Source organism: Callospermophilus lateralis, chromosome 8 (genome assembly GCF_048772815.1).
Source record: "Callospermophilus lateralis isolate mCalLat2 chromosome 8, mCalLat2.hap1, whole genome shotgun sequence".
NCBI classification, from domain to species: domain Eukaryota; kingdom Metazoa; phylum Chordata; class Mammalia; order Rodentia; family Sciuridae; genus Callospermophilus; species Callospermophilus lateralis.
The window spans coordinates 118,860,984-118,888,298 of record NC_135312.1 but is presented as its reverse complement, the minus strand read 5'-3'; the positions used below and the strand labels follow the sequence as shown (position 1 = coordinate 118,888,298).

Sequence of the window (27,315 nt, the reverse complement as noted above, 5' to 3'; positions counted from 1 at the left end):
TGAAAATAAACTAACTTACAGGATTTTAGCTGTAATATCATCTGTTTCCCAAAGTACAAGTCTTATATACATAAGGTTATTTATTTTCCTGAGACTGTAAACATTTTCTAAGAGTATTAGTAGTTGATCAAAATAAGCACAGTGTTGGGGGACAAAAGCAATCTACCATTATGAAAAGCTAATATATATATATATATTGGAATTTAATCACTAAAAAAGTTTGGCTATGCACCAGAGTTTTTTCTAATATCCTCAAGAAAATAGTCCTCTCAGTAGACCAAAGGGGAACTGCAAATGAAATTCATGAGCACTTTTCATAAGGCAAAATGCTGAATACTGTACCAGGTAGTACCTGAACAACAAATCCCTGTCAAGCCGGACACAAGAATATGGCTAACTTTAGAATCACTATAAGAAGATCTGAGTGGGAAGTTGGGCTATTACCTGAAATAAACATTAAAAAATAAAGACATATAAAAGTAGACACCAAATTATACTTATATTTGCAAAATAGTTTGTATAATAAACATTTCAGTGCTATCCAACAGAACCTTTTGCAACGATAAAAATGTTCAACACTTTACGCTGTTCAATGCTGTAGCCACCAGTCATAAGTGGCTAGTGTGACTGAGGAACTAAAGTTTAATTTAATTTCTATCAGTTTAACTTTAAATACCCACATGTGGTTTGTGGCTACCAAATTAGTCAGTGCCGCTATGAATGATATGAAATGGCAGCATTCAACTGTCTTCCCCTTCCTGAACTGGGAAATAAAGGAACTGCCTTTACAGCAGACACACGCAAACCAGGAAGGTTTCAATGTCAGCAAGATATTACTTTAAGGTACAGTGAGTCAATAAAAAGGGGAAAGCAGTCAGCAATGGAAAAGAGAACACACTTAAAATCCAGTATTAAGAACACCTATCTCTAAGCATCATCTAGGAAAGAAGATCCCTGGTCCAAATGATGGACCTGTTTCCAAGGGTAACATACCCCTGTTATGGAGCCAGACACATCCATTTACAAGAGCCTGATAGAATCAAACTTGGGAATTATCTCCCTATGTCAACTTTCTCTAATCCCGTTCTCACCAAATAAACTTCTTGTTAAAATATTTCTCATGTGAATGAACCATGAAGAAAGAATGCAACAACTCAAATGTCTTAAGATTTTCCCATAATTATTTTTCCACTTAATTAATAAACTGGTTACTTGCTTTATATATCATTATCTGAGTAGGAATAACTTAGTCCATTCCTGGGAGATGGAGCTACAGAATCAGTTTCTGAAAAGGACCATAGTAAATGTACAAAGTGTATGACCCTGTGTCCCTGACAATGAAGAGCTCAGTACCTTGAAAATGTAAAAGAATTCAAATAGATGATGGAAAAGAACAGTGACGGTACTGGAAATGATTTTACTTGGGGATGACATCTGCTACCACCAAAGCCAAGGGAGAAGAGCTTACAGATGTTGGGGTGCCAGAGTTATCTCCAGCAGACAAAGAAAAACTTCCTCAAGGACTATGGAACCCAGTGTCTCATTCTTGAAAGAGTTCTCTTTCTGATTTGTTCAGATTCTTAAAACCATATATCAAAATAAGTACTTCGGTGACCCACTCCTTACAGGTCTCATATACAAATGAAAGGTTAGTGACATTTATGAAAACTAAGAGAAGCAACAACAATGCTGTCTGAGATACTCAAAAGTTTATGATATTTTTGTCTCTAGAAAACTCAGTATTTATGACACCAGATTGACAGAATCTGGGGAAAAAAATTTAAAAGCCAGATATGATGGAAAGTTTGCTTTAGGACTAAGGATTATTGAGATTATTCCTTGTAGGAGATCTTGGTGTTATTTTTCAAATATAACTTTGAAATTCATATAAAAGAAGAAAAAACAGAACACACTTTATTACAAAAGAAGAATTATTTCTAATCTGAATACTTTCTACTTTAATACGTTTGAAAACTTTTTTAACCAGTTGTTTTATTGGTGAGGGTTTTATTCAACTTTTTTAAGCTGGAAATTTAACCTTTTGACTTCAATAATTAGCCTGAAACTACAAGAGATGTGGATGCCAAAATCTATAGATACTTAATGATACAGAATCAGGATTCAACTATCTTTGAGGAAAAGTATCTGTGAAAAAAAGAGAAAAAGATGGCCTTGCATGAACAGTGTTTTCCATGATCCCTACTTAATTTATTCCTCTTCAAAGAAACAGAAGTAAATGAAGAGAAAAAATAGTAACTACTATTTTCTCAATAAACAAAAAATATATTAGTTTTCTATTTCTGATTTTAAATATTTTTGAAAAAGATTGAAAAATCCGTCCTGCTCCAAATTTATAGACCTCAGTGGCTACTGATCAAGGATTCTGAGTGGCCTGTTCGGCTGCTATCAGAAATGTAGATGTCACAAAGGTTATCATAAGAAAGTGAAACCAACTTTCCCATTAAAAATCACATCTGATTAACTACATCCCTTCTCTGGGTATCTTCAAAGTCTGTATCTTCTTTTCTTCTTTATATAAAGATATATATCACTCTCCAAAGCTCCTCCAGCAGTCACAAATTATTTTCTCATTTAACAAAATTTAACCTCTAGCAAAATGATAAGACTAAAGTCAAAGCAATACTCTGAGCTATGAATCTACCAAACTCAACTGCAAAACTCTGTAACATGATGCTTCTAAAGAAGGAATTGCATTAGCTTCCATTTGCTCTCATATCATATGGCAAGTTCAAGTTATCTGGTTCCTCACTATCACCTTAGGATTTTTCTTTACCTTTCCTCTCCACCCCTTTTTCTATTTTCTAAGTACTTCGAGTGCCTCTTAGATATGATTTTTATCTAGCTTTTATACAATACTGAATTGGTTATTTAATCTTTCAAACATGTAATTTTTCTCTAAGATATTGTTTTTTTTTCAGTACTGTCCAAAAATTCAGCTTTCACTGGTCAATTTGACTATATGATCTATTTCACAAATTGTTAAAGATTAAATTTAACTTTAAAACAGTAGTTCTTTCATTACCAAGAGTGTAACAATTCTCTATAATGTATATAATGGCATTCACTTGTTTTAACGTTTTATTAGAAAATCTCTAGCTATTTAAATATATGTAGTAGTCACATATATAATAATCTTTATGGAAAACTTTCTGATATTTAAAATCAATAATTTCAATGATAAGGGCATATGGATTAGTAATCTATTATGTAGGAATAATCTGACTTAATCTATTTCACAGAGGTTATTATTAGAAGAAAATCTTATAAATCATCCAATATCAAATAAAATGTGGGGATGAATTTTCTCCCCAATTCTCAATCAACATGTGACAGTAAAGCAATACAAATATTTATGGCTGTAGTCCATGTTTTATAGAAGTTTAAAAGCTCACAATCTAAAATCATTTTAAAATAGAAAAAACAAAGTAAAATCACTTTAACATAGTTCAGTAGGTGACCAACCAAAGTGACATCGGGATTTTTGTTGAATTAATTCAACATATAATTTTAATAAATGAACATACATTTGAGGTGCATTTTATTTATTTACTTATTTGTACCAGTGATTAACCCAGAGGCACTTAACCACTGAGCAACATCCTCAGCCCTTTTTTATTTATTTATGTTTTTAAATTTTGAGACAGGGTCTCACTAAGTTGCTTAGGGCCTTGCTATATTGCTGAGGCTGGCTTTGCACTTGTGATCTTCTTGCCTCAGTCTCCCCAGCCATTGAAATTACAGATAGGTGCCACCACACCTGGTTATATAGAACATATTTTTAAATGAATTATTTCTATTTATTTAACAGACATTTTTGAACACTTATTCTGTGTCAGATAAGCCTCTTTTCTTTATTAAGTTACCCAGCCTCAGTTATTTCATTATATGTATAGCAAAATAGAGAAATCCACATTCTATACATTAAATAAGCATTTTTTTAAAAAGCAAGAGAAATTACTTTTTTTTTTTTTTTTTTTTTAGTGGTGCTGGAGATTGAACCCAGGGCCTTATGTGTGCATGGCAAGCACTCTACCAATTGAGCTATAACCCCAGCCTGAGAGATGGCTAGAATAATGGAGAATAGAGACGTGCAACCATGAAGCGAGCAAAGCAAATGCCCAAGTGCTGGAAGAAAGAAGGAAGAGTGAATCAAGAGTTAACAGGAGGATGAAATACACTGAAGACAAAAAAGAGAGTGCCAAACAGGGAGGACCCTTGAATGGTCAATCTTGTGGAGGGCAATTAAGAGCCAACTGAAGGCACTAGGGCACAGAGGGGACATGTAAAAGTAGTATGTGATGACAGTTTGTCTTAGAGCATTGTGAAGATAATGAGAAAGAAGATAGGATTCATCACCTTAGCTCTTGGAAATGACCAAAGCACAACAATATTTATAAACATTACCCCTCCTAAGCAAATGGATAAACATACTAACTTAAGCTTTCAAGGGAAAACTAAGAACATTTTAGAATGTTCTTGCCCAAAAGATTAAAAAAACAAAAAAACAAACCATAAGTCTTGACTAGTAGACCAAGCAGTCTTATAAACTATAAACACAGCATTTTAAATTTAATTATTACACTTATTAGAAACATCACCAAAAAAAGCTACAATGGAAAAATAAACACATGTGCGGTTATAACAAAAGAGAAAGAAGATATATAAACTGTAAGCTCAGAAGACATACATTTTATAAATACTACCTCACAATATATTTTGTTTTATTAAAATCCTCTATTATCGGAACCTCCATTCACTTAAGTGCATAATTCTCCAAATTTTACTGTTAATTTATGTGAATATTTGCAAATTAAATGGATAGAGATAAAAATGAGGTTTCTAGAATTTTCAATTACTCTTCTATGTTCATCTTCATTTTACGTTCCATACAAACAATTTTATCTTACGTAATTGTATTAATGTCATGTGTAATATCTTAAGATAGAGAAATAATTTTTAACAGTCATGAATACTGATCCAATTATTTTCAGAGACAAGCATATTATCACTATGTAGATGTGAGAATAACACGATGAGGCTGGACTTTCATGGGAAAAATACCAGTAAAGGCAGCAACATACAGATCAATTCATTAATCAATGGTTTCACCATCAGAAGAGGCACTTCCAAACCTATTACTTGTATCTACAGAACCCCGAGATGATGGGTTTTACCTTTCAACATATATCAGATATGTATTTTGACTATAAAACTAAAAGAAAATGTGGGATTTGTCTGACACTGTGGTAGGGAAGAAGTTTATAAATATAAAGGCAATGGGGAAAATCTACAAAGGAAGGGTGGATGAATCCGAGGGATATAAAAATTTTAAACTTTTACAACAATAAGCAAAATAATGAATTCCAACTCATGTATTGCACCACACACAAACATTAACTCCAAATGGATCATAAGCCTGAATATAAAAAAAAAATATAACTTAGAAAACAAAATCTTTTGGACTTTGGGTAAAACAAAAAGCATGAGATAAGCCAGGCATGGTGGCACAAACCTGCAATCCCAGCTACTCGGAAGGCTAAGGGAGGAGGCTCCAAGCTCAAAGCCAGTCTAAGAAACTTACTGAGATCCTGTCCCCAAATAAAACTTAAAAAGAGCTGGGGACACAGCTCATCAGTGAAAAACTTGACAGAATGCATAAGACCCTGGGTTCAAACCCTAGCAGCAGGCAGGCAGTTGGAAGCATGAGACATAAAAGAAAAAACAGATAAACTCAATGTATCTAAAGTTTAGATCTTCTGCTCTTGAAATTCATTGTTAAGAAAATGTAGAAGGAAGCTACAAATTGGGAGAAGCTACTTGTAAAGTACATATCTGACAAATGAACAGTTTTTAAAAGACATTTCAAAACCTCATTAAAGAAAATAAGCAACCCAATTAACAAATGGGTAAGAAATTTGAAAAGACACTCCACCAAAGAAGATATATAGGTAGCAAATAAGCATATTAAAAATGTACAACATTATTAATTATTAGGGAAACACAAAATTATACTGACATATGTCTATATAGCTCTTGGAATGGCTAAAATAAATGCATATTGCTAATACCAAGGGCTGGCAAGGATATGGAGCAACTGGATTCTTTATGTATTTACTCTTCAGATGAAACATCTTGGGATATTCTTGTGCAAAACAGTTTGGTAGTTTCTGATAATGTTAACATACTTACCATATCAGCAATCCCATGCCTAGGTACTTCTCCAAGAGAAATGGAAACATATGTCTATGCCAGAACTTGTAAATAAATATTCATAGCAACTTTATTCTGTATACAGATATTCATAGCGACTGTATTCATAATCACCAAACATAAATAAAAAAACTATTAGCTTCCTGTTCACTAAAACAAAATAACTGAGATAATTATAAAGAAAAAAGGATTATTTTGGCTCACAGTTTTAGAAGTTCTAGTCCATGGCTGAGCAAACCCATCTCTTTTAGGCCTTGGGTAAAAGTGCCACATAGGAATAGAAGGGAGCATGTGACAGAGTAAACCGCTCAGCTCATGGCAATCAAACACAAAAGAAAGAATAAGGGGATCTAGTATCATAATCTCCTTTAAGGGCATATCCCCAGTGACCTAAGGGCCTCCCATTAAGCCCCTCCTAAAGGTCCACAGCACCCCCCAATAGTAGCACCCCGAGGACCAAATCTTTAATACGTAGGCCTTCGGGGGATATTCAACATCCAAAGTAGAGCACAATCCAAAGTTCATCAACTTATAAATGAATGAACAATGCAATACTACTTAGCAAAAGAAGTAAAACATATACACTATGCCATTCCAATCATATGGCTATGGAAAAGGCAAAAGTATAGGGACAGGGAAAAAATTCAGAGGCTACTAGAGGCTAAGAATGGGGAAGGGAATTGACTACATGAAGGCAAGAAGAAAATTTCTGAAATGTTGAACTCTCCTTTGCCTTGAATGAGGTGGTTGTTGCATGACTATGTGCCTTTGTTAAAGCTCAGTACTGTATGCCTAAAGTAAATTTTTCTGTATAAAAGTTATACCTCAATAAATTTGACCTGAATTTATAAGATTCTGTCAATCAAAAATATGAGTCAATGAGATATAGCAACAGTGGAAAAATGTTTAAGAAGTTCTAAGCAAATATTTAATACTCTCTCTCTACCTGCCCCCCCTCCACCCATACCCCAATTGGGATTTGACTTTCTCACTTTAAGAGTCTGTATTGCTGTGTAGGCAGAAACCTACACTGTTTGGTTAACTATGTTTTTATGCCAAGATCCCCAAAATTGGCTCAATAAATAGATTAATCATGGTAAACTTTCAGTTTAGGGAAACAGAAGCCAGAAAATGTGAACTATCTGCCACACTATTATTATCAGCTAATAGTTGGTGGGCACCTTCTACTTCAGTCCATAATGAAGCAATTCCAAGTGGATTGGATTCAAATTAAGGAAATTTAATTTTGGTTCTAACCAACTTCTAGGATCATGTTTCTTAGAAGGCCCTTTACAAATATCTTGGCCCAGAATAATTTATACTTATTTATTTTTACCCAAAGGGGTATAGGAGCAAATATTTTTCCAATTTGAGAATGATGACATTTTAAAAATTAATAAAAATAAACATGAAAGTACATGGCATTTGTTAAAGGGTAATAAAATAACTCCAGTCAATTGGCTAGTTCTACACCAGTAGATTTCTTTAAATAGTAATGAAATCATTGCTTTAAAAAAATCCATCATTATTAAAATAAAAAAAAATTTTGCCTCAGCCTCCACCAAAATTAGATTTGTAAGTTGCTGGTCATTCATATAATTAAATCTGTGTCACAAATTTGCAAGAAAAATGGTCACTGTGACTAATGCATTTACTGCTACACAAGTCCTGTCAGACAGCATAGAGAGCATTATGCTGCTAAAATGGAGTAGGTAAAGATTCCATACATTTTTATTGAGTAATGGGGCCATTTTTTTTACTTACAATGACTATACTTCAGATAAGAGTTGTTTAAAAACTAAATACAAGCATGGCTATCGAAGGATCTTCCTTCCTGCAGCATTATACCACATTTTTAACTAAACATGATGTGTGTTCTGCTTTTCTAATCAAGTGTTACACAGAAAATGTTCCAGTGAAAGAAACATGAGCATCTTCAGACTGCCAGAGGCCTGATTCCTGGAGTTTCCTCTCTGCCTCTCCCAATAGTGAAGTGACTGAGAAATGACCTCTAAGAACAGTGCTGCCCAATTGTAAGGCAAAGAAAGCGACTCAAAGGACACACTGTCAGAATTAGTCATTAAACTTACTCTCTTTTTGAATCCTTTTCAAACCTGCAGAGTTCAGAGATGGAAAGTCTTGATTTGGTACTGTGCTAATTTCATCTTTATCAAAAGGAGAGTAGGCACCAGACAGCCTGTGTAGATGTCAGAGCATAGCTACAGAGTAATAGTAGCTTCTATTCCCCATTTGATTTAATTTCAGTAAGCTTCTATTCATGAAAAGATTTTTTTTTATTTATAGTGTTGATGTTTTGACTTGAAATGGTTTAAAAAGTGGATCTTATTCAACAAACAGTAGGCTGACATGACAGACACCATCATGGTGCCTGAACATTGGAAAATGCTGCATTGAAGGTAGTTCCTGTCCTCCCCGTTTCTTAAATCATTTCTTGTTACTTATTTTTTCACATATTTCTATTCTATGTCTCACTTCAGTATCTAGAATATGTCTTGAACCTAATGGGCTCTGAGTATATGTGTGCTGATTTCCTCTCCTATTTTCCTATTTGTGCCACACTGCAAACTAAACCAACAGTATTTTTAAAAGGAAAAGTAGTCTGCTAAGACTAGTTCAGCTCTCATGATATTCATCTGCCTCAAAAGGTGGTCAAATGAAATGCACGGCATGATGGGATTTCTATTCTGTAAGGTGGAAAACAGCCTCCATTTATCTGAACATAGTTCAAAAGACAAGTTTTAAAGACCAAGGTGGGCCATTCAAAATCTGGTGTTGTTGAGTCCTCATCAGTACAAGGATGAACTTGAAATAGTATTCTACACAGTGACACTAAACACCAGTTAACAAAGAAGTTGTTTTTTCTGGCATTTAAGTTGAATAAAAATAAAAATTTTAAAGAAGTCATGAACTGGGGAGGGGCAAAATCCTAAGTGAATAATTTGGAATGGTTGGGATTTTGAGAAAATTAAAAAACAACAAAATCAGCATAGTTCTCATTATTGCACAAAATGAAATACTCCAAAACCACAAATGACTTACATTCTAGACTTAGGTGAAAGAAAAACCAAAGTAACAATTGTGTCTTATCTAGTACCACCCTTGTGCCTCTGAGTTCACATCTGAGATTCTTGCTCTAATTGTTAAAAAGCAGTGTCATGCAGCAAAGTTAACATGCTTCCTTTCCAACGTTCTCAATGTGGCTGAGTGTATTTTGGAAGAAGAAAGAAAGAATGAGGGAATAAACACTACATCTCAAGTTATTAAAATGTGGCATTAGTGTTAGCAACTTCCTTTCTTCCAGCAACTTCCATAACATCAGTTAACTATTCAAATCTTTTTACAAAGCTGGGCAGTGATAGGGGACCAGCCAAAGCAAAGAGGGAAATAGACAGGTGAAGGAAGAACTGTGCTGGCTAGTCCCTCAGCTCAAGGGAAGGAGTTCTTTTTAACCTTGGCCTTGCTTGTAAGGAGGAATGTTCATGGTAGAATAGCCTGCTAGTTGTAGCAGTGGGTATTAAAAAATAAAAGTGAAATAAACCCATTTTTTTTGACATTTTAAATGAACATTTTCAGAAATCGAACAGTGATTCATAGGTCTTTATGAGACCAGCTGTTATGCATTCATAAGGTGGTCAAACCTCTCTCCTGACTCTTTGCTGCAGTTTCAGAAATCCTTACATCTGTGTTGCCATGGATTGCTCCAGTGTTGTATAACACCAGTTACTAGAAACATAACAGCACGACTAACTTTGTCACTCACTAGGGTTTCTCTTTAAGATCAGGAGTCACCACAAATAACAAAATAGGCTGAGTAATCCAACAAGAAATGCTCTTTCTTTTCCTTTTAATCTTTAATCTGTAAGTCTTGGGAGACATGGAAACACCGAATTTAACCTCCAAACAAACAAACAAAAAAATGCTAAATGCTAACAAATCATGTGATCTATATTTGGTTCGGGGAAAAAATTATTTAACAGTGTTAAACCTTTGGAAAATAATTTCTCAATTGGAATTTTTTTCAAAAACTTGCCAATATCTAAACAAGCAAACAACCCTTCTTCTGATGGGGAAGTAATATGTAAGATGATTAAACCTGAAATATATGGTTTTACATACACAAAAGTGTATATGTATATAAATTTTGATAGCATTTCAGGGTGCACTTGACTATCAAATTTTATTAAAGCCTCATCAAGAAGGAAATCTCAAATCACTTATTATGTTCCACAATTATTATAAACTGAACAATTTAAATGAGAGGAAGAGATAATGACATTAACTTCTTAACTTAAGCAATCCTCTGTGGCACAATTTTAAAATAATCTCTTGGTCTGAAATTTATGTAAATTGAATTCATCTATCATTAGTTATTACCAGTCTAGCTACATTTCTTTAAAAAAAAAAACAATTTTCTGCATCAATTACTTTTTAAAAACACTGTGTTTTAATTAGACCTGGGACATTATTAAACTAGTTATAAATATGAACAATATTTTATTTGGTATACCCAGATGCCTGAAAATCAACAAGAACACCCTCAGAGTTCTTTCTTCAAAAATTCTTCTATTAAAGGCCTTTCTTTCAAAGCTTTGGTAATCTGAAAAAAATACACTTTTCAAATTCTAATATGAATATATTACATGAATAGTTGCTCCTAATCAGAGAAAAATCACTCAAAGCAATTTTTATACATCATACAAGCACTTGCTATAGATTATAGCACTTTAGCCTCACCACACTCTCTATGTGGGTACTATCATACCCCCATTTTATACACAGGGAAGGGCATCTGGTCAGTCTGGTATTCAGTCAAGCGAGGATCTAAACCCAGATAGTCTGACTCCAGAAACTCCTAAAATACCATGACTCGTAATCATACATTTTAAGGAGAGGGTGTTAGCTTCCATTCATATAAAAATTCCCAAGTAACTATAACACCATGATATTAATGCAAGTATGGTGTTAGAATTCCAGGAATGCTGTTTAAAGAAAGAAGACTTGGCTCTTAGGGGGCTCTCTGTCCTTTCCCACTACTTTTCCTTACTATTCAGATGTTTTGGCTGGAGCTACAGCAACTACCCTGGACCATGAGGCAACAGAGGAAGGACGCTGCATGCTGCGAATGGTAGAAGAGAAAGACAGGAGTCTTGACTAGCAAGCTGCTATACCATGTTTGTACAGCCTTCCCACAGACTTTATATAATAGGGAAACAGATCTTTATCTTGTATAAGCCACTGTCATTTGTAAAGGGATTACTATTAAAGAAGTTAAACCTAATGCTCACTTATACAATTCGGACCCACATGTATTTCAAAATCCAAGGTTTGCTATTACTTGTCAAAGAATGGGGGAAGAAATAGAATTATTTTCCTTACAAACACTGAAGCAAAATATATCCAATCACCATTTCCATTCTCAGACTCTCTGGTCATTTTCAGCTTTGGAAAAGAAAGAGGAGGGGAAGGCATGGGAGAGGGAAGTGGAAAAGGCATTTCTGCCTCTCGGTCTCTGCTGATGCCATTTCCTCTTGGAAGGCCACCAAGTCCTACCAATATTTCAAGGCCCAGATCAAACAAATCTGGTCTGTGAGGCCCCTCAATCCACTGCCTCTGCTCTCTTCCTCTGCTCACTGCCTCTGCTCTCTTCATCTGACACTCCTACACTTCAACAATATCTTTTGTGCAGCTTGTTAACTGTTACATTGTATTTCTTTCGCTATGTGTCGCCTCCACAACCTAGTGGGACATACCTCATATTTCTTTGTACCTTTCCACAGCTACCAGGAAACTACCTCTGTGTGGCAGGAGATCAATAAATACTTTTGATTGATTAACTGTATTAAGGTAAGAAATGAAAGTGAAGAAAGGAAAAAGAGTAGGAGACTAAGGAATGGGAATACACAACTTCTCAAAGTGAAGGAGCAAAAATAAACTCCTAAAGAAACTCTGGATGGAGGTTTACCTCACAGGACCTTATTGAACAACTGGGCCTGGCAGGAAAATATCATTATAGGCTCAGACAGTCGGTGTGAAGTTCAAATTATCCTTAGTAAGCTGTCCTCCAATGAAGGGACAATAAACTTTGCTTCATCAGACAATTGCCTGAGTTTTACTTTATCAGTTAACCTTGACATTTTCAAGCTGAAGAGCCCCTAACTCAAGAAGCCATGTTTTGTGGTGCATATGTACAATTTCAAACCATACAAACATTGGCTTCCAGAAAGATCATACTTTATAAATATTATTCTGCCAAACAACTGGGACAACATAGGTAATAACACTTGAACACAAGAAAGAATGATTTGACATCTAAACTAAGTAGTATAAGAGATCTCTTTTAAAAATAGGCTTTATTACTTCTCTAAAGTCCAATAATAACAGCATCACTAGAAACATTACTGTTCAAGTAAAATATCATGTACTTTGTAGAAGCTACACCATTAAAAACTATGGAGCACCACGTGGAGTTGACACCACATAGCAGTGTGTTTAGAAGCTTTAACTACATTTAGTTACACACAATACAGTAATAGGTGACATAAAGGGCATTCAAAATATGTAATTGATATTTTACCTATTTTACATGAAATAGGTCATACCCCACTGATTTTATTCTCAATCATTTCTAAATTACTATACCACATATTGTCAATGAGTTATGCACCTAAAAATACAATGTTCTGATTTATTTTCACAAATTTACCAAAGTTTTATGGTATAAATAATAACATTAACAGAAAATTCAGTCTCTTTTCCATTCTTTCATAATAAAAAATCAAGTCTTTGTTATATCATCTATTTTAAAAAGCTAAAGTAACATGCTTAATATTAGTTCTGCTTATGAAAGTTGAACTACTTTTCAATCTTTTTTAACCTAACTCAATTCAAACCTCTCAATGTACTACATTATCTTGCAAATCACTCATTAATTATATCCTCATGTCAAAATTTTTTCACAAAGATTTCTCAGAAGTATCCAAGACAGTAGCTTCTTTGACAGTGAAAGGTACAAAATAAATGACATGTCAACAAATAAATTAGCATTCCCTTTCTGACCAGCTCGGTCATGTTTCCTTTTCAAAATCTCAGTCCCATGATACGAAATAATAATAATCCAAAAGACCTCATTAATTGATCAATATATTGACATAACCTCTATAAGGAGATACATAGTGTTTTAACTGATTCCTTGAATCCATTACATAGAATATTAAATCCAAGCCTCCAAAATAATTATAAGAGGACATTTACTTTATTCATTAACCAATTTTCTTTAGGGTATGGATAATGGCACATAAAAAGGTTCAAGAATTTTCATATAAACCAAAAAGTAAAAAATGTCCATCTTTTACTAAATCTTTCATATAAACAACATCACAAGTTATAATAGACAAGTTAAACCATGTTTACTTACCAAAAAACTTCCGAAGGCTGAATTAAATATCGCAGCTGCCTATAGAAAAAATAAATGGGAGGAAAAGCTCACTGAAAGTAAACAAGAATAGGAAAAGCAAAGATTATCATTTTCCCTTCCCCCACTACTCAAAACCTTAAAACATTGACCCTATTGAGCAGAGTTAGTCACTGCTTACAAAAATTGCCAGTGGCCTGTAGTTTACTAAGACAGATGAGCTGCAGCTTAGGAATTCATAAATAATGGGTCTCAAAGCAGGCAGAAAGGCTTGCCATGAGATGCTCCGAACCTGTGTGACAGCACCAAAAGAATCTTCACCAATTGTAAATCAAAACCTTGTTGTTATTGATTTTGCTACTAGACTTAGAACAATCAGAGGCTGATTTATGCATCAGAAAATTCATGTTAGTGAAAGAAGGAAAAAAATTTTTTAGGCGAACATGAATACTCCCTATTAGGGAGCAGAAGTCCTATAACTATAACCATGAGGGAGATCTGTTCCCACACAACACACTTCAGAAATGTGAATGACGCAGTTAAGACCAGGAGAGCATTGCTAAACCATCATCTCTCCAGTAGAAACAAGCAAGAAAAACTTCAATTTGGTGCTCAAAATTCAAAGAAAAAATATTTGACTTTGCGCTTACCTAAACATCCATGAAATACACAGTAGATGCAATATAGCTCTTAATTTTGCACCAATCACTATATTCCATGAAGCTACACCACAGTCCTGAAAGCTTCTCACATTACCCCAAAATAAGAAAAACTGTATAACGTCCAATTTGATGAAAGAAAATAAGGGAAAAAATAGGAAAAGGGAAAAGGAAGGGTAGGTAGAGAAAACCTATTTACATCTCCAGCAGATCCAGAGCAGAGCTAAATTAATCATCATGGACATTATCAGCCTCGCTGTAGTAAAAAGAGGATGTCAGTTTAGTAAGTTTGAATAAAGTCCAAAGCCAGGCTAAGAGCTGCAGCTGAAAATGCCTTCTGCTCCAGAAGAGGAGGCAATGAGAGTGAATGGGTAATGAGATCCCTGGCTCCAGAGAGCTTAGCTCTCCTCTTCCAGTTCATAATTAATTCAAAGCTTTGATAATTTCATTAGATTTCTCCTTTGCTGGCCCTATCAATAAAAGATGGCACTGGACCACAGCTCCTCTGTGGCATAAACGAAGGCACAGACACAGGCCAGGGAAACCTTTGCTTCCTAACAGGGACAATGGCATATGGTGTTTTGTGTTGTATTGGGAGCAGTGGAGGGAAAATTTTAAAAAAAGTTCAGCTAAATAAAACATTACAGTGACAACTGTAAACTATAGCACATATTTCACACATCTTCCTGGAATTCCATTATGGATGATTCCAAGAAAGTTTTGTGTATGGAGAGAAATAAAAGGATATAAATAAGTGAGTTGTGGTGAGACCAACAGGGAACGCTGCTTTCCTTCCTACAAAATGTACTTCCCCATAACAGTCTTGACCCTATTTTGTGCATAAAATTAATTTATCTCTCCTTTTAATAAAGTAATGAGGTCTTTCCTTTGAGATCCTGTATTCTTTCCAGTGCTTTTCATTAACCTTATACTTGATAACTAGCATTTAAGGAAACATGGAAATACTAGAAGTAAAGAGATTCAGAAGTCAAAGTAAAATAAGTATTAACTTCTGTTAATGAGATGGGATCATCACACCCAGATTCTGTCCAACTCTCTTTTGTATCCAACACATATGTTATGTGTGTTGGCTATGTTCCTATATCTTCTGACAGGACAGTGGTGCCAGTGATGGGACATCTTGGGCCCTCAAAGACACTGCAGGCCAACTCCTTCTTGCTTTTTTCCTGACAGTGGAGATGGATTTGAGCTCCCTCTGTTGTGCTGTTCTCCCATGCAATAAACTCTGGTGAACTTTTGTGAAATGGTCGCTTATTGTTCCAGGTGCTCTGAAGACCATGTGAAATCAGACTAAACCAAGGATCCTGGGCTTGCAATTAAGTTAATAGTTGCCTCAATTTTACAGTTGTAGAAAATTAGAGAATTATGATTTCTAGGGTTCCAAAGAATAATAATAGAGTATTTTATTGTTATGTAAAAGACATGTATATCTATTGGCTTAACGATCACAAATAACATGATTGCACAAGGCCCTCCATGAATAGGTCTCTGTTCATCTCACTTCCTGCCTCAACTTTTATCTTTTGAAAACTAAACCTCTTACAGTTTCCCATACTCTTCATGCTACTTCTTACCTCTTCACTCCCTGAGCTGAAATGCCTTTTCCCCTCCTCTACCTGGTGACTCTGACCTATCTTGCAACTCAGCTTGGGCCTCATACTTTAAAAAAAAATTATTCTAATTTGTTATATATGACAGCAGAATGCATTACAATTCATATTACACATATAGAGCACAATTCTTCATATCTCTGGTTGCATACAGAGTCACACCATTCGTGTCTTCATACATGTACTTAGGGTAATGATGTCCATCTCATTCCACTGTCTTTCCAGCTCTATGCCTCCTCCCATCCCCTCCCACCCCTTTGCCCTATCTAGAGTTCATCTAATCCTCCCATGCTCCCCCCAACCTCATTATGAATCAGCCTCCTTATATCAGAGAAAACATTTGGCATTTGTTTTTTTTAGGATTGGCTAACTTCACTTAGCATTATATTCTCCAACTCCATCCATTTACCTGCAAATGTTGGGCATCATTCTGTAGCACAAACATGCATCTCACTTACAGGTGGACTGAATGCCCCCAAGGCCTGCTGCTAGAACATGTTAAGCCTATCTCTGCCATAGTTTGTCGTTTGATATTGAAATAATCTATATACATGCCTCCCTGCCCCACTAGAGTCAAAAGTATTCTAAGGAAAGCAAGGAAGCTCTTCATAAGCATATATATGTTTAATAACTGAATCAATGAAATAAGTAGGATTGCCCAAAAAGTCCAAAGTCTACCTCTTTTACTAAGTTATTCTATATTTGGCAAAATCCAAGAACAGGCAGGCAGAGAAGACTGGATCTCACATGTGGGAGGTACTACAAAGCAATGACGAATCTAGATCTCTGTCTCCCATTTCAAATTTCAGATTTTCAGTCTCCCATCCAATCTAAGAATCTTTTCCACAACATCCTGTTTTCCTGTTATGATACAGTGAGATAACGGCATAATTTTTGAGACTTGCCATTGCTACACAGCAATCAATTTAATAAAATCTAGAATTACTAAGGAATATTCTACAACCACTTACAAAATGATCTGCATACACTGATACAAATGAAAACAGGTCAAGATATATTAAGTGAAAAAGCAAGTTTCAAAACAATGTGTATAATTCCCATTGTGTAAATAAATGTACACACACAGATAGTATAAACACACAATATCTTTCTCAGAGGGATCACCAAAACGCATCCCACCCATGATTCAATTTGTTGAAAGGGACTGGGTGGAGGTCATTTTTGTTTCATTTATTCTATTAGTCCTGTTTAACTTTTTAATTTTCTTTAACACATTGTCTTTGTACATTTCAACGAGGATTATCAGGGCAGGAAGATGCTAAGCCACTTATTGTTTACTTTTTGAACCCCTCTGTGTTAAAAAAAAATATATAATACTTCATTGTAAAATACAATAATGATTTCAATTCCTACTTTGCATGTTAATATCCCTTGCAGGTCGCCTGCAAGCTGGCCACTGAGCACCCTTGGAGCACATGAATGGTGGGCATTTTCTAGAAATATAAATAGCAAAGTAAATACTCAGTTTTGAAAACAAAATCCACTATTGTCTTTATATTAAAACAAACAGCTATAGAGAATATAAACTTTATGAACTGAGATCAAACACAAGCCACCAAAGATAATTTGTTCTGAAGGTAAGACCCCTTGGGCTATACACCAGATTCTCTTGGGATATGAAATTCTTCTTTTCTGCCTTGAAGCCATTCCTGGAACAGTCCACTGATTCTTTTTTTTTAATTGGTGCATTATAATTATACATAATAGTGGGATTCACTGTTACATATTTATATACGCACACAATAGAACAATATAATTCGGTCAATTTCATTCCCTAATACCTCTAGTCCACCCCCTCCCGCCGGTTCCCTTCCTCTACTCTATTTGCCTCCTTTCTATTTTCATAATTTTCCTCCCCACTCTCCTCTCCCCTTTATCTCTCTAGCTTTCACATATGAAAGAAAACATACGAACCTTGACTTACTGAATTTGGCTTTATTTCATTCAATAAAATAATCTCAAACTTCCATCCATTTTCCTACAAATGACATAATTTCATTCTTCTTCATGGCTAAAGGAACCTAGGTTGACAGAAACATAGGCTCCCATCTCTAGCTTCCGCATATGAGAGAAAACCCTTGACCTTCTTAGTTTGACTTATCTTGCTTAACAAGATGTTTTCTAGTTCCATCCATTTTCCTACAAATGCCACAATTTCATTCTTCTTCATAGCTGAATAAAACTCCACTGTGTATATATACCACCTTTTCTTTATCCATGAACCCACTGATATGACACCTAGGCTGGTCCCATAATTTCGCTGTTGTGAATTGTGCTGATATAAATATGGTATGCATGTATTACTCTAGGATGCTGACTTGAATTCTCTTTTGGGGGGGTTGTCAATAAACCTTCATTTTATTTATTTATATGTGGTGCTGAGAATCGAACCCAGGGCCTCACAAGTGCTAGGCAAGTGCTCTACCACTGAGTCACAACCCCAGCCCTGAATTGAATTCTTTAGAATAAATACTAAGGAATGATATAGCTGGGTCATATGATGGTTTCATTACTAGTGTTCTGAGGAACCTTCACAATGATTTCTAATAGTGGTTGTACTAATTTACAGTCCCACCAACAGTGTATAAGAGTTACTTTTCTCCCACATCCTCTCCAACATTTATTACTATGCATACTCTTAATGGCTGCCATTTTAATTGAATAAGATGAAATCTCAATATAGTTTTGATTTACATTTCCCAGATTACTAAAGATATTGAAATATTTTTCATATATGTGTTGGTCATTTGTATTTCTATTTTTCAGAGGTATGTTTAGTTCATTTTCCCATTTATTGATTATGTTTTTTTATTTTATTTTATTTTTGTTTCTTGGTTTTTGATGATAAGTTTTTTCAGTTCTTTATATATTCTGGGTATTAGTCCTCTGTCAGAAAAGTAACTAGCAAAGATTTTCTCCCATTCTGTAGAATCTCTCTTCGTGCTCTTATTGTTTCCTTTGCTGTACAGAAACATTTTTAATTTTACACCATCCAAATTTATTAATTTTGAGCATTATTTCCTAAGCTTTAGGAGTCCTATTGAGGAAGTCATTGCCTGTGCCTACATGTTGGTGTATTGACCTTACATTTTCTTCTAGGAGTGGCAAAGTTTGGGGCCTATTCCCTTGGTCTTTGATCCACTTAAAGTTGACTTTTGTGCAGGGTTAGAGATAGGGATCTAATGTCATTCTTCTACATGCATATATTCAGTTGTCTCAGCACTAGTTGCTAAAAGAGGCTGTCTTTTCTTCAATGTATGTTTCTGGCATCTTTATCAAAGATGAGATGACTGTATCTGGGTGGGTCTGTCTCTGTGTCTTCTATTCTGTTCCATGGGTATGTGTGTGTACTTTTATACAAGTACCATGCAGCTTTGGTGACTACAGCTCTGTGGCATAATTTGAAGCAGGGTACTGTGATGCCTCCAGCATTTTTTTTTTTTTTTTTAAGAATTCCTTTGCTATTCTGGGCCTTGTATTCCACCACATAAATTTTAAGACTGTTTTTTTTTTTTTCCTAGGTTTTGGAAGAATGTCATTAGTATTCTGATGGGGACTGCACTGAATCTTGTTTTTGGTAATATGACCACTTTAACAATATTTATTATGTATCCATGCACATGGAAAGTCTTTGAATTTTCTAGTGTCTTTTTCAATTTCTTTCTTCAGTGTCCCATAATTTTCACTGTACAAGTGTTTGACCTCCCTAGTTAAATTTATTCCTACGTTTTTGTTTTATTGCTTGTTTGCTTGAGGCTATTGTAAATAGATTTACTTCCTGATTTCTTTTTCAATAAATCATTATTGGTTTATAGAAAAACTATTTTAATTTTTTGTTTGTTGATTTTGTATCCTGCTACTTATCTGAATTTGTTTACTAGCTCTAGAACCCTTCTGGTAGAACTTTTTGGATCGTCTAAGTATAGGATCACATTATCTGCAAACAGTGATAATCTGACTTTGTCCTTTCCTACTTATACTTTTTTATTTCCTTTCTTGCCTAACTGCTCTAAAATTTCAATCATTATGTTGAACAGAAGTGGTGAGAGAAATCCACTGATTCTTACTTCATCTGTTACTGCTCTAGTTTGGACCTTGACTATCCCCCAAAGGTCCATGTTGAAGGTGTAGTCCCCCTACCTGTGGTGATTTGGGAGGTGGTGGAATCTTTAGGAGGTAGGGCCTAGAGGAAGGAAGTTAGGTCATGGGTGGCGTGCCTTTAGAGGGGATAGTGGGACCTCTTCCCTTCCTCTACCTCTCTCTGCTTCCCAGGTACCATGAGGTAAATAGACCTCTTCTGCCATTTGCTCCTGCCATGAGGTACTGCGCTGTCACAGGCTCAAAGCAAAAGGGACAAGTGTCCATGTATTGAAACCTCTGATACTAAAGGCCAAAATAACCTTTTTTTCTTTTACATTGCTTATCTCAGGTATTTTGTCACAATAACACAAAGCTGATTGAAAAAGTTATTATTTCCTTTGCTAGAAATAATTTCAAAACCCATTCCTCTCTAGAATGCCCCATCACAATAAAATTATTCTCCAATTTATTCAAGTTTACATCTTTAGTACTCAGAATAGCACCTGATTCAAACTATACTCTATACAAATAATACTGAATTAAAGAATGAGTTAATGAACGAATGAACAAATACTTCTTGTGTTAGTTGAATGCCTTATACAATGTTTTCAATATTAACTCATGAGTCACTTCTGCAAAGTGTATATATATCGGAATAATCACATTTGACAGATAATTAGATTGATATTAACTGTAAAATGTTCATAGTATGGTGGTTTTTTAATAATGAGAGAATTGGCTTCTATTATATTACACATTTTTAGATAATATACTGCTTTGGGCATTAACCCAATTTTATCCAATAAGGGTTTTTGTTTTTTGTTTTTGTTATTGTTGCTGTTTTTGGTACTAGGGATTGAACCTAAGGGCATTTTACCATTAAGTTATATGCTCAGCCCCTCCGCCTTTCCAGACAAGGTCTCACTAAGTTGCCCAGGCTGACCTCAAACCTGTAATTCTGCTGCCTCAGCCTTCTAATTAGTTAGGATTATAGGCATGCACCACAGTATCTGACAAATATTAGCTATTGTACTAATGTTTTATTATATATTATACAGCATGTGTTTATTAAATTATTTAGGAAAATTGAACAAGTTCAATAATAAATTATTTTCTTCATAACCTACTTGCAATTATATCAAATAAAAGGGTAAATTTCTAAAAAAAAAATCTGAAAACAATGGGAACAGAGAGTTTTCTAACTCATAAAAGCAATCATTTCCATTGTTGAATGGCTCTAAACATTATGTTCTACTTACAGTTAGCCTGAAAGCCACAACTTCCTATAACTGTTATGCACTGACCATAGTCTATGCTCCAGAGTTACACAAATATATCTGGTCCCTTTTAAAAATGCATTTTACACATATGAACACGGATGGGTCCTATCCAAATCTTCCCCTATGATATGATGTCAAAATTTTTCCTGATGTTTGTCCAACATCCCCTCTTTTTCTTTCCTTATGAGTCACCAAGTTTAAAAAAAAAAAAAAGTCATTATTTACATTGAGAATGAATGGTTTATTACAAGTTAATTTGTGAAATTTCTGATTTTTGTTGAATACCCCAAATCCCAGTGAGGGTACACAGAAATGTTTTCCAAAATGTTAAAACAGGATATTTATGGTTGTTTTAGAATTTCTAAAAATATTCCAAATTAAGGAGAATATGTGACAAATACCCCACTATTTAAATAAGATACCTTAGTACTAACAGAAGGATGCCAAAACTGGACCAGGAATCACTTCAAGTGCAGGCTATGTAAGTGAGTACTAGAAACTACAGAGACTGAAGAAGGAAATTTCCAGAAGTAGTGTTTTGACTTTTTCTCTTCTAGGGGAAAAAACTGATCTGTTCATCACAGCTCCCAAATGGGGGATGGGAATGATGTACAAAAGAGCCAGTGATGAAGAAAGAAAATGAAGAGAAGCAAGAACTGTATTGCTGTCCCCTGCTAGATGTCTACTGATGTCCAGTTATATGCTAGAGCAGAGAGTACACGCTATAAGAGTCCTAGAAATATCATGGTGTATTCTTTAGAACTAGTGGCAGAAATGGGGAGGTTGTATAAGTAAACCAAAGACAGGCACTTGCTTCCTGACTGGAAACAGCAAGGACTTGGGGAGGCTGCTTAGAATATTCCACAATGGCAGGGCAAGGAGAGAGGGTTAGTATTTGGACAGTTTACTTCAATTGTGTGAAGGGCAAGGTTATACCAATTCCATAGGAGCCAAAAAGATGCCCAAGAAGAGACTCCAGCAATTAGAGGATCTGATTAGGAGAAGGGACTAGAAAAACAAACAAAAAAAAAACCTCCCCTGATGTGTCCAGCAAAGACTATGTTAGTCAGATTTCCATCAGTATGACAAAATGCTTGAGATAAATGACTTAAAAAGGAGAAAAGACTGATTTGGATTCATGGTTTCAGTCTTCAGTCATTTGGCTCCATAGCTTTGGGGCCTGTGGAAAGGCACAACAGCAAGGTTTGAGTACATCTTGGGGCAAAGCTGCTCACCTACCTCACAGCAGCCAGGAAGCAAAGGAGAGAAGGAAGGGGCAGGCTCCCAAGAGCCTCCTTTAAGGACACCCCCATGACAGAGCTTCCTTTACTAAGTCCTACCTCCTGCAGTCCTCCACCTCCTAACAGGGCAATGGGCTGGGGACCAAGCCTTTTAGTATAGGGGCCTTGGGGGACATTAACAATCAAACCAGATCAAGAGACAATATTTGGACACTTGTGATGGCAGAGGGCACTGAGGCCCATATCACAATAGTACCAACAAATAAAGACTGTCCCACTCACTTTTGTGTGCTTATCCTGGCCCCACCCTGCCTCTGAAAGGGCAGAAGTAGGGAGGAGGAGAAGTGGAAACATAATAATAACACAGAAGTCCTCTTTTTAAATTTGTATCACCTGTGTATGCAGTTATTAATTAAAAAGTAAAATTTTCTATTCTTTGAAAATACAGGCTAGGCCTAGATTGAGAAAGATGAAATTTGAAGTTACTAGTTATACTACCCTGGATCATTCAATAACTAAAAGTTAATATAATTATCAAATATATGACTATTTTTGAATCAAAAGTAACCAGAAATCCATGAGACCTGACAGAGCTGCTGTCAAAGGAAGACTGGGTTGAGGAGACGTGAGATGTCATTTCAGATAGATGATTCTTAAATTTATACCATTTGATAAAGGGGCTACAATGACCACACAGTATGTTAAATATATAGCTGACTAAAATAAAACAAAAATCATACTGTTCCAATAGCAGTCAGGTAAAACCTGAGCAGTGACCTGCGCGGTTAATGCTGCACACATGCCCATGAAGAATAAGCCCAGGCTTCTGCTGCCATGTGGGAGGTCTGGAGCTGAGACACCTGTCTAAAGCAGGGTGCCGTGGATGGCTGGAAAGGCTGACCCACAAGTAGAGAGCATCTAGAAACTCTACTCACACATTCAGGAAAGTAACCTAAGGCTTGCATCAAATGTGGGTACAGGGGCTGAATTCACACTACCATGTGATCCAAGAATCCCAAACCAAGGGTTAAAGAAAAGACAGATCAAGGACCAGTGGAACTCCTGACACCCTAAAAGAAACAAATGCAAAATTTCTCTTTAGGGTCACTTCCCAGAAAAAGTGAGTTCCCAGAGTAAACAATGCCCACTGAAGAGAAGCTTTCAATGAAACACTGTGAATAATGGGAAGAAGCTGTATATGACAAGAGTACATCACTGAGCAGTGAGAACAGGAGAAGCAATTGGCTTCTGCACAATATGCCAGAGGAAAAAAACACTAGATAGACTGAAGACCCGGATGTGGAAGGCAGAACTTTAAAACTTCTGGAAGAAAATATGAAACTATCTTTATGCCTTCAGAAAAGAAAGTAGTTTCTAACCAAGTGCTTTTTAAATAAGTGCACGCAAAAAAGGAAAAGCTAGGGGTTGCCATGTAACCAAGTCCTAGCCAATGAAACAGCAATTGATACCTGCTTGATAGTGGGGACCTAGAAAGGTTAGCATCTGGTACTGTCTGGTCTTCCCTTCTTCCTGCTTAGAGCAGTGAAAGCCATCCTGCATCCTTAAAAAGAGCAGGGCAGTGGCAGCACTAGTATGGTTAAGCCATAAGGCCGAAGCCAGCAGGCCAGCCTCCAAGCATAGTGGTATATGAGAAAAATATGTCCCTGCTTGCTTTGCCACTTTTAGTTTATTTTCTGTGACTTGAAGCCTAAGCAACACAATCATGTCCCTAAACAGAAGAAAACAACAAAGGACTAACCGGACAGGTGGGATAAACTAAAAAGCACTTCCCCTAAGATAACTCGAAGGAGGTGGACGATGCTTATTTAACACAGTCTCTTGCTCTCATTGCCAATGGCATCACTGCAAAAGAAGGAAAAGAAATTTAGCTATTGGTCATGATTGTTAGAGACCAAAGCTGAATTGCCTTATCTGGAAAAGTTCCTCAACTATATGGATTTAACCTCTGATCACACTAGGCTGATTCACAGGAAGGAGAACTGGCCTTAATAGTTATTTCCTTCTTAAGCACAGGTTCAGTTTGAAAAACATATAACGACTAAAACATCAAGGAGTAAATTCCAATCCTTGATCTCCAATTAAATGTGGAAACATAAAACACTTTCTCCTTACTTGTATTCTATAAAGTGCTAAACAAAGGCAAAGGAAAAACAATTAAGAAAAGTTTATTATCTGCTTTCAAAGTCAATTATCCTTCTCTAATTAGCAACTTAGTTTCTAATTTTATTCTGAGTACTTAATTAGCACGATTCTCACAGTATAAATCTCAAAAGAAGTAAAAGTTGACTTATGCATTTGTATACCATGTTTATGTATTATTGAACCTACAGGATATCAAGTAAAATGTGAATTTACATACCATGCTAAATACAGAATGAGCACTGTTCAATTCATTCCATTTATGTGTGATTTTTAAGCAGTAATGACTAAAAAGTAAGAATACTATTTTGAAACCGGTACTAGAAAAAGGGTCTTCTCAACAAAGAAATCTAAATGAAGACTATAGTACTGCTACAAAGTGATCCACCAAGGTAAAGCAAGATTAATTTAAAAACGCTTTAATTCTTTGTTCTAAAAATATTATAGAAATGAACAGAAATAGAAATAGACAGATATTTACACATCTCTAAGGGAGGAGTAAATATTTGACATTCAGCTGCATTTCTAAGACTAAGTTTCAACTCCTTCCTCTTTCTACAGGTCCATTTCTTGATTCCATGGTGGAAAAAAAATTATTTAATATCCTTAATCTTGAGGCGAATGGGGGCTGGTATCCTTATTTGTAACTATTCATCTCAATTCAGGCCAGGAAAAAAATATATTCAAGTTCCTGTTTCTGGGTGCTAAATTGAATCAGGTGTCCTCTCCTCTTAAGAAAATTAAGTTGCTTTTGTGCGAGACTGTTTTAATGAGAACAGAGCTGGCGACAGTGATAAATGGGAATGACACCAGAGAGAGCATGTAAGCAGGACAATATGTGCATGTTACAGTCTTACAGCCTATTTTTCACTGACTATTCTGAATGACTTCGCTGTTTCTTAAGGGGCCTATTAATCTCAAATTTAGTTATTACACAACGTTTATTTGAACATATATTCTGCGGATGATGACAGTTAATAAAGGAAATCTTTCACAAGCTGTATTTTTACATATTGTTCCAACTACAGCTCCCAGTCATTTGATGGTATTGATGGAGTAACCTACATTGTGCTGAGGCCTTTTTTTAAAAAGGCACATATATTCAGATTCCTTTCTAAGCACATGGGGACTCTTAAATAACCATTAAAATGCATACAAAAAATTCTAGTACAAAATGTAAAAGTAAAAGGACATCTTAACTGTTCAACAAAAATCGTTTAATGAGCAAACTGACCCTTCTAAGGCAAACCAGACACCTTTTAACACTTTTAAAGGCTTGGTGCCTAATATGCAATAGTTCTTGCATACCAATGTACATTTTCACAAAATGCACAGAGCAGGAGAAGGAGAGCAAAATCAATTTTCTTGAGGTGCAAAAAGAATCAAATCACATAACTGCTTTGCTTTTCTCCTTGGTATGCTTTTTTGATAAAATACTGTGTACTTAAAATGGTGGAGATTCGGTATTTCTTATTTCGAGTAGCATACGAAGCTTAAAAGAATTGTTTTCAGCTTCCTAAAAACATATTTAACAACTCAAATAAGTATGTCAATTCAGATGGTAGTTCAGGTTCCAGGTGAAATTTGTTACTTTAAGTGTTACTAGTCCATAAGAACAAAACCTAATGGTATTACCAGGAAACACATACTCTAGTTCAAGATTTTTAAATCTGCTTTATCATTGAGATGAATATAGACTTAATGAAATGCTTTGGATTTCATCCTCCTGAAATCTCAAGTCTTCAAAGGTGTTCAATTTCAATGAAATTGGAATTTTCAAATGGGAAGACTCCTTAGATACTAGAAATATCTCTTTATAATCAAGAAACAAAGCTCCAGACAGGCAAAGGGTCTTTCTCAAAGTCATGTTGGATAACAGCAAAGCCAAACCAGAATTCATCTCCACACAATCCCAGGACCCTCGGTTACAGTCACACTGTCTACTTCATATGTTATTTTAAGCAAACATTCATGATGTGGAATAGAGAAAAGGCCAAAACACTAATAGGGGTTATGTTGAAATAATGGGATTATGGACACTTTCCATTTATACTTTTCTTTGATTTTTAAGGTTTTTGTATTGATTATATCTTTAGTAGGAAAAAAACAGAATAAATGTTAGATTTTTAAGTATAAATTAGAATTTTAGAGGTTGTCTCTTTAATCTTTAGGCAAACCTGGAACAATGCTATGTATATATTAGGTGCTCAATCAATGTCTGACTAAAAATTGAGTGAACTGAGGATATTACCAAGAGGACACTACCTGAAAAATAATCACTGCTGTCCTACCACTGACTATTCAGAGCAGCAAAGTGTGGATATAAACACGAATACCAACTCCTAAAATGAAAATACATATATTTATTTGTAGCTTATTCAACACTTATAAATATCTAAGACTAAGCTGAAAAAAATTACTTAAAATGTTATAGGTTACTTGACTTTCTATCTTTCAAAAATGGAATTTCATAATATTCCTAAAGTTTAACTTTGGGTTTCTATCCCTACTAAAAAGGAATAAAACAAAAAATAAATAAATAAATAAAAAGGAATAAAACAAATACTTCTCTAATTACTC

General features: G+C 35.3%; 1 protein-coding gene across 1 annotated transcript in view; it reads right to left on the bottom strand.

The window, feature by feature from the left end:
- The window catches only part of Slc10a7 (solute carrier family 10 member 7), a 240,798-nt gene that overhangs the window by 150,951 nt on the left and 62,532 nt on the right, over window positions 1–27,315 (bottom strand). Inside the window, exon 5 of the mRNA XM_076864330.2 lies at window positions 13,667–13,705. Coding sequence (XP_076720445.1) covers window positions 13,667–13,705 — 39 coding nt within the window. The remainder of the gene's footprint in view (window positions 1–13,666; window positions 13,706–27,315) is intronic.